A 13,831-nucleotide genomic window follows, 5' to 3' on the forward strand; every position below is an offset into this window, starting at 1 on the left:
AGTTATGGTTACACGTCAGCGATTTCTAACGTAGCGTCTGATGTGGCAATAACATTTTTGTAATAACGTTTTTTCCGATAACATAAAACAAAGGCACACTGGATATTTTGAAAATACCCAAAATATTCTAGTAATAAATTAATTTTTTTTTTATTATGGTAATATTACCTACGTTAGATAACATTTGAGTAAATTATCAGTTCATTGTATAATAAGTGCTCGCAGCACTTCCCAAGGAGAAAGATATTTTCTTTTGTTCCACTCCAAGACATGCATCCTTTACTTTTATTTTGGTGTAAAGACATGCATCCTTTATTAGTTCTCTCTATATTCTAATATATCATACTATTATTTAATGTTCATATTATAATAAAATCTAAAATTAAATTAAAAGTTCATTTATTTTAAGTTCATATTTTAATAAAATTTCATATAATTAATATATGCTTAATTATTATTTTTCGAAAATAATTAAATTTAATTAATTGATTTATATTTGCAATCAATAAGTGTACACATGTGTGCTTACATGTGTGGGATTTTTGTTTTGGGCCACTTTGCTTTGCTAACAACATTGATTGCTTGAAGTAGCTGGGATTCTGGATTGAATGAGGTTATGTTTTGAAAGAAAACTGTTTCTGTAGTATCTCTGTTATCCCGAAGAGTTACAACGTGGGCATCTGTTTTATTTCTTTGATGATTTTGATTAGGTGAACAAGTGCCGCTAGTGTCTAGTGATTGTTGAGTGTTATTCCATGTAAAATTGACAGCACATGATTAATACGCTACTATCAATTGTCACAACTCACAAGATAACGTCAACGTCTCTAGAATCCTCTAAAAAGTTTTCTGTCATGTAGCTGTTTATGAAGTTCTACGTGTTCTGTTCGTGTAAAAACGTCTTCATTTAAGGGGAATGACCATCATACGTTACCTTTGTTTGAGCAGATCCTTAAGATGGACACGTATAGCCTTATATGTACCATGGTCACTCTATGTCTGACCCATGAAGCACTTACCGTACACGTGATGCGATCTCAGGCGTGAGGCAGGTTAGTTTTACTATCTTCTTTCCTAGTAATGCTGGTCAATCATTAGAGTTTCAACTTTTTAATCTGTGTTACTGTGTATACTTGTATCTTATGACTTAAGGTGCGAGATCCAATCGCTAGAGTGAGAATGTTGTTCATCTCATGGTAATCACATAGCTACTGAGAAAGAGATAAAGCTAAACTGTGAGCTAAAGGTATGGGATTACCTTTCTAGTCAACACTTACATAAATTTTGGTTGTGGTTACTCGCATCACATATCTCGTCTCTTACATTCAACCAGGGCCGGCTTAAACATCGACTACACCCGGGTGCGATAATCACTGAATATTCAATTTTTTTAGAAATTTTTTTTTTACCACTAAATATTTGAATTACTCACCAGATTTTGAGGAAAACTGTAAAATCAAATGATGGGTTGCAAAAAAAAGAAGAAGAAATGCAACAATATATTTAAATTTAGGTTAAAATGTAAATAATTTTATTAATTTAGTTCAGAATTAATAAAAATTAGGATAAAAAAAAAATTGAATTTAGATGGGACATGGTGCAAATGCACTTTGTGCACTGGGTCAGCGTCGGGGTTGCATTCATCACAACTGCAAACTCCTGCTGGAGCTTCCGCCCGGTTCAATAAAGTTCAAGACAGTGCAACAAAAACTTGCTCCAATTATGTTGGATTTTTCAACTCAATTCCAAGTGCATAGCCTTTCTTGTATCAGTTTATCAATTCCTTTTCTTAACAACTCTTCACGATGTCAAGACGCAAAAAAAAGGGTCAAAAGCATTGATTCTTTTTTTTTTTTTGAAATTTAAGCATTGATTCTTTAAATTGAAGGAACAATTATTGTCTCCAAATGTTATTTTCTAGTAACATATTTCTTTAAACACCTACAGACAACAAACATATTAAAATGAGGACGGTTTTAGTCATCTGAAAATGTCTTTGGATCTTTGTAAAAGTCTAATTTAGAACAAAAATGAAGATATAAATTTGGTATGCCTCGGAGTTAGTATAACAGCAGAAACGAGAAGAGAAGGCAAAGAGCTGTGTTTACTTTACTACTACTAGTGGCTTTGTTTGTCTTCTACTTAGCTGTCGGAATGTACTAGTAAATAAAGAAGCAAGTGGAGAGGTGAAGACAAAATCTCAATGAACCCGTGTTGTATTCGCCACGCAAAGGCATAAAATTTTGAAATTAGTAAATCATAAACTGTCACACACCAAACAACATGCACTTTTATAATACCCAAAACAATAGAACATCAAAATAAAGAGAAAAAGCATCTCTATCTTTACCTTCTCTGTCCGTATCCATAACGACATCATTGTTCTACCACTAACCACCTAACTCAATTTATTCTGCTTTCTTCGTTCGTATCCAAGACTATTACTGCTACTACCAATATCAGTCTTTGTTAATGATAATTGTCTGTTAAGAAATTAAATTAAAAAAAAAATAGCAGATGGGAAGTGTTTAATGCTTGATTGAGCTTCTCGCCACGAAGTTTAGTGTTTCTCTTTATTTGGTTGGTTTTTTTCTTTTCTTTCCATGAACATGGCAGACAAATTGTAGTGCTAATAGTAATAAAATTCAAAGAACTCAGAGTAATCATAAGAAGGTTGGTTCTTTATTCTTTTGTGACCACAATATTTGGTACTTGGAACTTGGTAGTCCGTAGTCGATACTCGATAGACTAGTTGAAACCTACCATTAGTTACACTAACACATGTCTAATTTGATAGTAGTTCATCGTTTTATATTCGCATCAAATGATTATACGGCAGCACTAACGAAATGAATTTTCGTTTTACCTATAAAACAAAATGAATGTAACAATGTATTGCGATAGTTTTTTTTTTTTTTTTGACAAGTATTGCGATAATTATATTGAGTGGCATTAGGAAACGTTGACAAGATAGGAAAAAAAATTATTAAATGGCACCACATAACGAGAATATTCGTAGACACGCTCCTTACTCGTTATTCCAACAACAATAATGTTGAAACATAAAAATACTCTTTAGATTCACTTTCTTCCAATATTTAGATAAACTTTAATATGTTAGAAATTCGAATCTTGAGCAAAAGCTATTAACTCTCTCAGACGACATTATAGAGGAAACTATTGCATTTAACTTTCTCGGTGTCGGTGGAGTTTCGACTCGCCAACGTCAGGAAAACTTAACCGTCACTCCCCTATGCTTCAAGATTCTACTCTTATTCTCTTTCTGTTTAAGTTTTTCCCCAATTTTTTCCCCTTTTTTCAAACTTTCCAAACTCTTTTAAACCTTGTATATCCCGACGGCTGTTTATTAATCAAAGGACAGAGGCGTTTTCCGATGAACTCCCTCTCTCAACCTTTATCCGCAGCATCAAAACAGAAGCATTTGCAAGTCAGCGAGTTACAAAAATCGGATCCCCTTTCGGATCTGAAATTTTCTCGATCTGTACTTCACTTCACCCCTGAAGAACACTCACCCTGGGCTTCGTTACTGGCAGGAGGCATCCCTCTTGAACCAGTAGATGCGCCATGCTCAGGGGAGACGTCGATGGCGCAAGACGATCTTCTTCTGGGGACAACTGCTAAACAAACTGGAATGAGTAAGTCTTCTTGCCTCTCCGCCTCAACATCGGACCAACCTCATCTCGAACTATTGATGCATCCTTTACTTCCGATGAGCCCGTGTTCAAGGCAAACCTTTCAACCCGTTCCGGTCAGCCGCCTTGGTCTCTCTCCGTGGATAGCCAAAGTTCAATTAAGGATTCCTTTGGTGAACCCTAAGTCAGCTTTTGGCCCATTAAGGCTCCAACTTCTTAAGCCCATTAGGTGTGCCTCAGTTCCAAATCCCTTTAAGCCCAGGTATAGTCTCATATCTCAATTGTCGAAGTTAAAACCTAGTCGACGATGTGGTCAAGATTACAATCCCTATGGAACCCATCAGAGAAGTAATTCACTATTGTTGCTATGGAGGAGCTTCCATCTTCTGAAAACCCTGGTAAAAGTATCCCTTAAGGCTTTGATTTACGAACCTTATTGTTTGAGTTTGTATGGTATTTGGTTCCCGACTCCAATTTGTCCGAGCATTGTTTATGGCTATGGTTTGTCCAAGTCCAGATCTCATGCCTCGGCGAAACTAGCAAACCACCTCAAGCATCAGAGCATCTTTATTCCTGCTCGAACCCTTGTCAAAGCTCTACACTGTGTAGCTCTTCTCACGCCGGCGAGAATCACAGCTTTGCCCCCTTACTCAACGCTACTTCGTCATGTTATTACGACAATAGCAATCTCTTCATCCATCACAGAAGAAGTATCGTTAATCCTTGACCTCACATGTACTAATATGCTTCATAACGTTTGGCTCAAATCTCTCAAGAATCAATTGTCGATTAATCTTATTTACCTTGTTTATTTTGCACCTTTGTTGTTTTGGCATTGGGGAATGCCCGTTTTAAACAATGGATTCTCAGAATCCTCCTTGTTCTGTATATGTTCTCTTCTATAATTGAATGAAAGCAAATGTTTGGCCAAAAAAAAGAAATTCTAATCTGGAAATCTCAATTTTACTTGTTTTTTTAATTTTGTTTACGTATACAAAATATATTATTTTTAGTAAACTGTGTATATATTTTAATTTTTTTTTTATTGGTCCAGAATCAGTTCTTGCCCAAACATTATTTGGTATTATTCTATGCGTTGTTACTTACCAATCACATTTTACCGTCAAGATACATATTTTACAGCTCAGAACACAAGCGTGCGGGCGCACGTGAGAAAGCTGGGTTTGATCAAACCAATCAAAGGCTTCTCATCGTCACATCTCAGCCGTATATCGAACCCATAGAGGCTAGAGCTTTTAAGACAAATTATCCAGCTGGTTCCATCGAGTTCACAGCTGGCACAGACCGAACACGAGTTCCAAAAGCTCCCCCCACATTAAATTTCACTCTTACGGAACACCAACACACAGACGATAATTTGTAATTACCAAAATATTTTAATCCCATCAGTTAGAATAGGTAATTACGTTGGGATTGATCTCAGTTAACACACACTTTACCACTAAACGAGTAAAATATAACGACTAAAACCAAACATCACTTCCACGCGCTTTCAGTACGCGTGTCAACCAAATCTCTCCTCTTAAAGCCAAAATAAAGAGAGAGACTTGGCTTCTTCTTCTTCTTCATCTTCTTTGGAACTCTTTGGAGTAATTTTATATCTCAAGAAGCTTCACAGTTATTGAAAATGCTATAACAGTAGCGGTAGAAAGCACAGATCTTTACCCCATTTAGAGTAAAAAAAAAACGCGTTTTCTTAAAATGCGGTTACGTTTTCCGATGAAATCCGCGGTTTTAGCGTTTGTCGTGTTCTTGTTGTTCATTCCACAGTTCTCCGTCGGGATACGGATGATTCCGGGGAGAATCTCCGCCGTATCCGCCGCCGTGGGGAATGGATTTGATTTTGGTCCGTTCGTAGAAGCTCCCGAGTACAGAAACGGCAAGGAGTGCGCGTCTCAATCGTCTAACAGAGAGAACTTCGTGTCGTCTTGCGACGCTTCGTTAGTTCACGTAGCTATGACGCTCGACTCAGAGTACTTACGTGGCTCAATCGCAGCCGTTCATTCTATGCTCCGTCACGCGTCGTGTCCAGAGAGCATATTCTTCCATCTCATCGCTGCCGAGTTTGACCCGGCGAGTCCACGCGTTTTGAGTCAACTCGTCCGATCTACGTTCCCCTCGCTTAACTTCAAAGTCTACATTTTTCGGGAAGACACGGTGATCAACCTCATCTCTTCTTCGATCCGACAAGCCCTCGAGAACCCGTTGAACTACGCTCGGAACTACCTCGGAGATATACTCGATCGATGCGTAGACCGAGTCATTTACCTCGACTCGGACATCATCGTCGTCGACGATATTACCAAGCTTTGGAACACGACTCTAACAGGGTCGCGTGTCATCGGAGCTCCGGAGTATTGTCACGCTAACTTCACAAAGTACTTCACTTCAGGGTTCTGGTCTGACCCGGCTTTACCCGGGTTCTTCTCGGGTCGAAAGCCTTGTTATTTCAACACGGGTGTGATGGTGATGGATCTAGTTAGATGGAGAGAAGGTAACTACAGAGAAAAGCTTGAAACTTGGATGCAAATACAGAAGAAGAAGAGAATCTACGATTTGGGTTCGTTGCCTCCGTTTCTACTAGTCTTTGCAGGGAACGTTGAAGCAATTGATCATAGGTGGAACCAACATGGTTTAGGAGGAGACAACGTAAGAGGAAGCTGTAGGTCTTTGCATAAAGGTCCAGTGAGTTTGTTGCATTGGAGTGGGAAAGGTAAGCCGTGGGTGAGACTTGATGAGAAGAGACCTTGTCCGTTGGATCATCTATGGGAACCGTATGATTTATATGAGCATAAGATTGAGAGAGCTAAAGATCAGGCTTTGCTTGGGTTCTCTTCTTTGTCTGAGTTAACAGAAGAGTCAAGCTTCTTGTGAAGAGTGTGTGTGTAAGTCAAACACCATTCTTTTACTTGTTTTTTTTGTTGTAGTTTTGGGGTATCACAAATACATTGTTGAGTTGAGACTCGAGAGATATTTTTTGTTTTGACTGTTGGTGGTGTAAAAATTGGCTAGTGAGAGACAGAGTTTGTAGAAGCCATTGATGAGGACTAGCTATAGGAGAATTCTTTTTTTGTTGAAATTGTATTTTGTTATGTTAGCTACCCTAAATGGTTATGTTGATCTCAATTGTCTGTGTTGAGAGACTTTTCAAGAATATGTAGCAAGTGTTGTTATAGCATGAAATAAAAACCCAAATTTGTTAAGCTATGTATTGTAGATTACTACATATAATAAGGCTGTATCTCAGAATGGCAACTTGCTAAGGTAAAGAAAAGAGTTAGTTAGTTGAATCTGTCCACAGTAATGAAGCAGAGTGAAAATAAGTGAAGAAGAATGAAGTTGATGTACATTACATTTATTTGAATCTCTGATCTTTTATTAGACCATTAAAGGCTTGGCTTCACGGAAGTATAAGTTTTCAAACTGTACACACAATTGTCATATCTTTAAGTCTTACTCCATGATAGTCAACAACATTTGTCATACTTTACGAAAGAACTCATCTTAAAAAACAAATGAAAGATTTGGGTTATGAGTGGGCTGGGCTGTGAAATGAGTTTCCACTACTACTCCAGAGTCCGGACCACTTACTCCGTTCGGTCATCACCATTAAACGGGAGACATAGGTAGGGATGATAACATTGATTAAGTGCTACATTAATCAGTATATTGATTATGATCGACTAGCAACAAGTAACAACTAACAGTTCTTTAAATAGAATAGTCAAAAGGCATTGCGAAAGGACGAATATAGAATATTGATTTTGATCGCTACTTTTTTAAAAATAGAATAGTCAAAACTCAAAAGCATAACTTTACTCATCTATTAAAAACCAACTTTTTGTTATGTTTTGAGATTTTTGAAATAAAATGATTTGAGCTACAAAGTACAAACGATGATTAAACTGTGGAATCACATTCTAAAATAGCGAACCCTTCATTTATAGTTTTGTGCTTGGTAGGTTTTCACAAGTGTATAAAGAATGTGAAAACTATTACCAAACTATTTGACTTTGATTGTTACCAAAACTAGCCAGTTAACATGGTTAATAAATCTCTTTTGTCGTCCGCTTAATAGTCAGAAAAGTACTTGTAGCTTATATATCCCTTTTGGTTCGGTCATAAAAGTTCTCACTTCTAAACAAAGACTTCTTAGTTTACTTAGCTTCCGACAAAGGTCCCACCTCCTCTTGTCTTCATTGCTCCATCCTTCTGTCTGATCTCTAATCTCTTCTCTTTCACTTCGTCTTCTTCTTTTGTTTTTTTATTTTCTCCCAAAGTTTCCAACTTTGAAAAGGCATTGGTGAAAATCTTTGCTTTTACAAGTGTTTACTCTATTTTGGAATTAACACATTTTTTGTGGGCTATCTTCACTTTTTTCAGGTAAGCTTTTTTTTGTTGTTTTGTTTTTCTTTTTGAATTTAAAATGATAACTTTTCTTTGCTTAGTGTCAATCATTGACAAGGATTTGGTTCTATTCTTTGCTTATATAATTATTGAAGCTTACTCAATCAGAAGAATCTGAGTTTGCTCACCAAAGAGGGTTTTCGATTCTGTGATAAAGATTATTATAAAACAAGCTGAAACTGAAAGTGTCTATAAATTACTGAACCAAGGTTATATATATCTGCGTTTCCTCTTTGTTTGCTACAATTCTTCTGCTATTTGCATCAGAGTGTACAGTGAAACCGCAATTATTGGATGTTGGTATTGTTTTTCCAAGTTGATGATGCCATTTTGTTTCTTAGCTTGTTCAAGTTTGAAAGTGATAAGAGTTTTTTTTGGTTTTGTGTGGATTAGGATTCTTGCTGGTGAGCATTAATGATAGATATGGAAGTTGGTATTGCTAATGGTGAAGATAAGGTAATACCCATTTGACTAAGTCAACTTGAGTTGCTGTGTTGTTTCTTTCTTTTATTTATGCGTGATTTGTTACAAAGGTTTATTGACATTACTGTTACGTCCTATGATCTGTTATGTATCTGTGTGGTTCTTGATTTGCCATGGTGAGTTAGGTGTTTATAATGACTTGTTTGTGGATGGATAAACAGATAATGACCGCGACTTCATCGAATCATGAACTGCAAGTGTCTGTTTCTTTTGGTAAATTTGAGAATGATTCACTTTCTTGGGAGAAATTTTCATCTTTTTCCCCCAACAAGTACTTGGAAGAAGTGGAGAAGTGTGCAACTGCTGGATCAGTAGCTCAGAAGAAGGCTTATTTCGAATCACATTACAAGAAGATCGCTGAGAGGAGAGCTGATATAATCATGGAGCAGGAGAAACTATTGGAGAGGAATGCATCTTTCAGGCCGAGTGTTCAGAATCAGAACCGGGGGAAATCATACGATAGTGACAATGACGAGTCAATGATGATTGACTCTAATGCTTGTTATGAATCTAACAGTGAAAGTACTTCAGAAAAAGATAAGCTTTTTGCCAGCATTGCCACTGAAGTGATTGAAACATGTATCCATGAGCCTCTTGAAGAAACTAAAGACTTCGAGGAATGTCAAAGCTCGGCTGATGCAGGGGACGATCTGAATACCTTGAACTTGGAGAAACTTGAAGAGATTGTCCGAGTGGATGATAAAGAGAAGCCAGACATTGTTGTTTATATGAAGGAAGATGTAAAAGAAGAAGTGAAAGAAGATATTTCATCAAAGGATACACGTAAAAAGAATGAAACGCCAATGAAAGAGACCTTGAAACAGAAAGATCATAATCCAATCATGAAGACAGATAAAAATGTGCAAACAAACCATATGAGAGGCTCTCCTAGGGTATATACCATAAGCTTCAAATGTGTGATTAAATGTGTGATTTCTCATATTTTCTTCAAATGACTGTGTCCTGGTCTTACAGCCTAATCAGGTGACTAAGAAACCAGGAACGAGCAAGGTTGTAACCACTAGGAAAACTCAACCAAGCAAGGCGAAAAGCATGACAAAGGAAGCAAATAAAGCAGCATCACCTGTCTCAAAGGCTTCAGGGTTTTCAACTCCAAGAGTGTCCAAGCCAGCTTCAACAATCAGTTCAATATCTACTTCTCGCTCCTCAGTAAAGAAGGAAACTGTGTCGACTCTACCGAAAAAGAAACACACCGCTACAAAGTCATTACCTATTTCTCTCAATCTGGATCAGCCGGGCTCTGATCTTACTGCCATTGGAACAACAAGAAAATCCTTGATCATGGAACGAATGGGAGATAAGGACATCGTTAGACGTGCATTTAAGACTTTTCAGAAGAGTTTTGACCAAATGAAACATTCTGGTGATGCATCTCCAAAGCAGGTATAGTCTAATAGTGTTTCACCAAGTGATAAAGATACTGTTAGTTAGTAATTAAACGTTGATCAACGCTGCCAACGTACGTTTAAACCAGGTTCCTGCAAAGGCAACTGCAGTTTTGAGGATAGGTACTACTAGTCAGAAAAATAGCAGGTATTGAAACTCACTTTGCTCATGCATCAGCATCTAGAGTTTTTATATACTCAGCATATCTTGTTTGGATCCTAAATTTGTGTTTTTGTCCTGAAACAGACTTGCAAAATCAGATGGCACGGAGAGAAAAGATTCCAACTCTCACCTTCCTTCATCTTTTGTATCAAAAAGCAACGTGACAACAGAGAAACAGAAGGAGGTAACATGTTTGATAAGCAAACCAAACTGTCTCCACCTTTTTCCTCTGATATAGTAACGCTGACGGTTTAACAATTCCTTGATAGCTAATATTTCTTTTTCAAATTCAGCCTTCCAGGTTTAGCGCAAGAGCTGTAGAGAGGATACACTTACAGGCCAAACCAAAGGTATTTTACTCATGAGGGAGTTTCTAGTTTTTAAAGCCTTAGAAGAAAACCTTGTTGCAGTACTTTTCATTATTGATGTGTATGATCTTTGTGCATTACTTTCTAATATCAGGCAGAAGCAACCAATGCCAAAACTCGGAGACAAAGTCTAGATCCAAAAGCAAAATCCTTGCAAGGACCCTTCCTAAAAGACTCTTCACACAAAGTACTATGATGTGGCAGTACTTATTTCAAGAACCTTATTCTGTAATTGATGAGTATTGCTTTTGTCAAATATCCTGGAGGGTTCCATGGCACTGAGGCTGAAGTGAAAAGCCAAGGGCTCTACCAACATTTTTAAGCGAAAAGATTAAATATCTCCAAAAATTTCAGGCAACAGTCATGAGGCAAAGAGTCACCAAGTTTCAGTCTTTATTATGTGAGAGAAGTATTATACAGTCTTCTGTTAATGTACATGTATAGAGTTTATAGACTACAAACGTGAGTACATACTTCAATATCAATCCAGACAATCCTATTATTTTAGTGGAAGTGTTGTCATATATATATATATATATATATATTTGTACATATTCTTCTTACACAATAATAAAAATATTGTTTAAAGTATAATAAATATATTAGATATTCTATGAAAAATTATGATAAAGAGTTATAATTAAAAAATCATTATGACAAAGTGATCTTAACTTAGAATATTGAACTAATGGTTGTAATGAGTAAATATAATTTTTTATTAAATAATTATAATTAAAAATATATTCAACGAAAAATTAAAATTAAAATACACAACTTTTAAAAACAAAATAAAATAAATGAAAATAGTTTTTAACAAAAGTTACGATAAATATACGCAAATGTAAATTCAATATTAAGTTTTATTAAATTTCTATATTTCTATAATCATTTCTAAATTTTGATTTAGATTATAGAATAACGTTGAATATTAGATATTAATATCCAGATTATTTAGATTCAACATAAAACAGAAAATTTCTTTCAACGAACAATGATTTGTTAGTTAACGTTGAAAAGAAAAATATATAAAAATTTCAAAAGATATGAATATTTAAATAGACACACATATTAGAACGAAAATTGTGATAAAAAATATGAATAAAATATAGTGAAAAGACACAACTCTACAATGAACATATACAAATGTTTGAGTTTTTTAAAAAACAAATAAAAACAATTTTCTTACAATAAAATACTACGAAAAATTGCAATTGTTGTTCGCATTTATTCATATTGTTATTATAATTTTTAAATATTAAACTATTTTAAAAAAATTACGATAAATAGACGCAAATGTAAATTATTTATTAAGTTGTATTAAATTTCTCTATTGCTATAATTATTTCTAAAATTTTAGTTAGATTATAGACTAACGTTGAATATTAGATATTAATATTCAATTATTTAGATTCAACATCAAATGAAAATTTGTTTCATTGAACTTGTTAGTTACTGATGAAGAGACAAATATAAACAGAGTTCAAAAGACATTAATATTTAAATAGACACACTTATTAGAACGAAAAGTTGTGATGAGAAATATAAATAAAATATAGTGAAAAGACACAATTCTACAATGAACAGATACAACTGTTTCGATTTTTTTTTTTCAAAAAACAAAAATTTTACGAAAAGGTACTACGAAAAATAGCAAATGTTGTGTATGCACTGGATTATATTTATACCTAATAACCCATATAAACTGCTTTTAATAGAATACATCTTTATTACCATATTGAAAAGTCAAATTCAAAAACTCACTATATAATCCATCTAATTCTTGGAAAAAAAAACTCAAGGTATTTTCATTAAATTTTTATATTTAAAATTAACTAAAAGTTATAAATTAGTTTTATCATTCCAAAAATCTTTTGTTAAATCAAAATTGGAGGAATTTCTTTACTTTTAAAAGAATGAATGCTAGAGAATAATTTATAAAGCTGTACAAACAGTTGGGATTGAAAGTTTATATTATTTTGTATCATGACAAAAAAATGATAACAATTCAAACATATAGTTATATATAGATTTTAAAAGATATGAATATTCGAATAAACACAACTCTACAATGAAAAGTTGCAACTTTACAAAAAAACCATAAAAATGAACAATCGCAACTTTTTATAAAACACACAATTTAATTTGTTTACAGATTTTTTGTAAAATATACGATTGAAAAAAACACAACTTTTGGTGGTATTTATTCGGATTGCTATTATGTTTATCATTCCAAAAGTCTTTTGTTAAATCAAGAGTTAGAGGAATTTCTTGACTTTTAAAAGAATGAATGCTAGAAAGTAGTTTAGAAAAATTTATACACTTTTGAAATTGAAATTTTAGTTGTTTTTGTGTCATGACAAAAAAAAATGAAAACAGTTCAAACAGACAAATATATTTAGATTTCAAAAGATACGAATGTTCCAATAATCACAACTCTACGGTGAATAGTTGTAACTTTTATAAATAACTGTTTTAATGAACAATCACGACTTTTCAAAAAATATCTAAAATGTACTATTGAAAAAACACAACTGTTATTCGTATTTTTTTAGATTGTTATTATATATAGATTAAAGCAAACATTTGATATTAATATTATCTTAATAGAGAGATTAGTCCATGCTAAACACGTTCTTCTTCTTGGCTACGCGTTGCTATAAAAGGAAAAAGGCAGAGAAAGTGTTGTCATCATCCGTAAAGTTGCCATTTTGCTTTAATGCTCAAATTATTAAAAAGTTTGAAACCAAGAAATGATAGCTCCAACTTCCTATAAGGGAGAGATGGTTATGTTTTTGTTCATATACAAAAATCAACTCCTACTTCATTTGAAAAGCTTACGCTTTTTCTTTACCCAAATTGAGAAATTTTAAAAAGTCAATAACCATTGATAATGTACAAGCATCAAACTGTTTGGAGCATTAGTTAATCCATAGAGATTTGAAAGTTTTGTGCTCCATCCATAAAGAGCTATGTTAAGTGACATTCCTCTTTGTTTGACAAAAAAAAAAAAAAGGTGACATATTAACTTACTTCTTTTCTAGTGTGTAAAATAAAAATTTCAATAAAGCTAGCTAATTAAGTTCAGACTATTTACTAGTGTGTAATATTATAATGTTCACTTTCACATTTACAATCATCAAACAGTTTATAAACATATATGTAAAGAACTTCAAGCAAAATTATATTGTTCATTTATATGGAACAAAATTATACTCAAGTCCAATGCTTTGGACTGTCAAATCTATCAACAATTCAATATCTTTCAGTGATAATCAATACTCAAAACGATCCTACTATTTACAAATAACAAATCAGAATCCAACCCACCTG

At 34.2% G+C, this 13,831-nt stretch overlaps 2 protein-coding genes, 1 long non-coding RNA gene and 1 pseudogene across 7 annotated transcripts; all 4 read left to right on the plus strand.

Annotated features, from left to right (window-relative positions):
• The first annotated feature begins 683 nt into the window (after positions 1-683).
• On the plus strand, positions 684-1,892 carry LOC104750858 (uncharacterized). The gene is made up of 3 exons (XR_761729.3): positions 684-1,052; positions 1,153-1,246; positions 1,334-1,892. It is a non-coding gene; the product is annotated as an uncharacterized LOC104750858 (long non-coding RNA).
• A 1,191-nt stretch (positions 1,893-3,083) lies between these two features.
• LOC147925767 (uncharacterized) lies at positions 3,084-4,594 on the plus strand. Its single transcript, XM_087493110.1, has one exon. The coding sequence runs from the start codon at positions 3,254-3,256 to the stop codon at positions 4,556-4,558; it is 1,305 nt and encodes a 434-aa protein (XP_087349236.1). The 5' UTR covers positions 3,084-3,253; the 3' UTR covers positions 4,559-4,594.
• Positions 4,595-4,974: 380 nt separating this feature from the next.
• On the plus strand, positions 4,975-6,877 carry LOC104750859 (putative galacturonosyltransferase-like 9 pseudogene; annotated as a pseudogene). The gene has a single exon (XR_015585167.1). The product of XR_015585167.1 is annotated as a putative galacturonosyltransferase-like 9 pseudogene (transcript).
• Positions 6,878-7,536: 659 nt separating this feature from the next.
• LOC104750860 (uncharacterized) lies at positions 7,537-11,008 on the plus strand. Of its 4 annotated transcripts, none has more exons than XM_010472706.3 (8): positions 7,537-8,057; positions 8,475-8,537; positions 8,726-9,457; positions 9,540-9,968; positions 10,060-10,118; positions 10,218-10,317; positions 10,427-10,483; positions 10,596-11,008. In XM_010472706.3, the coding sequence occupies exons 2-8, from the start codon at positions 8,496-8,498 to the stop codon at positions 10,695-10,697; spliced, it is 1,521 nt and encodes a 506-aa protein (XP_010471008.2). In that variant the 5' UTR covers positions 7,537-8,057; positions 8,475-8,495; the 3' UTR covers positions 10,698-11,008. The 4 variants fall into 4 exon arrangements, with proteins under 4 accessions (XP_010471008.2, XP_010471011.2, XP_010471009.2 ...); XM_010472709.3 differs by lacking the exon at positions 7,537-8,057 and adding an exon at positions 8,072-8,290; XM_010472707.2 differs by lacking the exon at positions 7,537-8,057 and adding an exon at positions 8,080-8,377.
• Positions 11,009-13,831: the final 2,823 nt, after the last annotated feature.

The sequence above is a fragment of the Camelina sativa genome, chromosome 16, assembly GCF_030686135.1.
Source record: "Camelina sativa cultivar CO46 ecotype springtype chromosome 16, ASM3068613v1".
In the NCBI taxonomy this organism is placed as follows: Eukaryota; Viridiplantae; Streptophyta; class Magnoliopsida; order Brassicales; family Brassicaceae; genus Camelina; species Camelina sativa.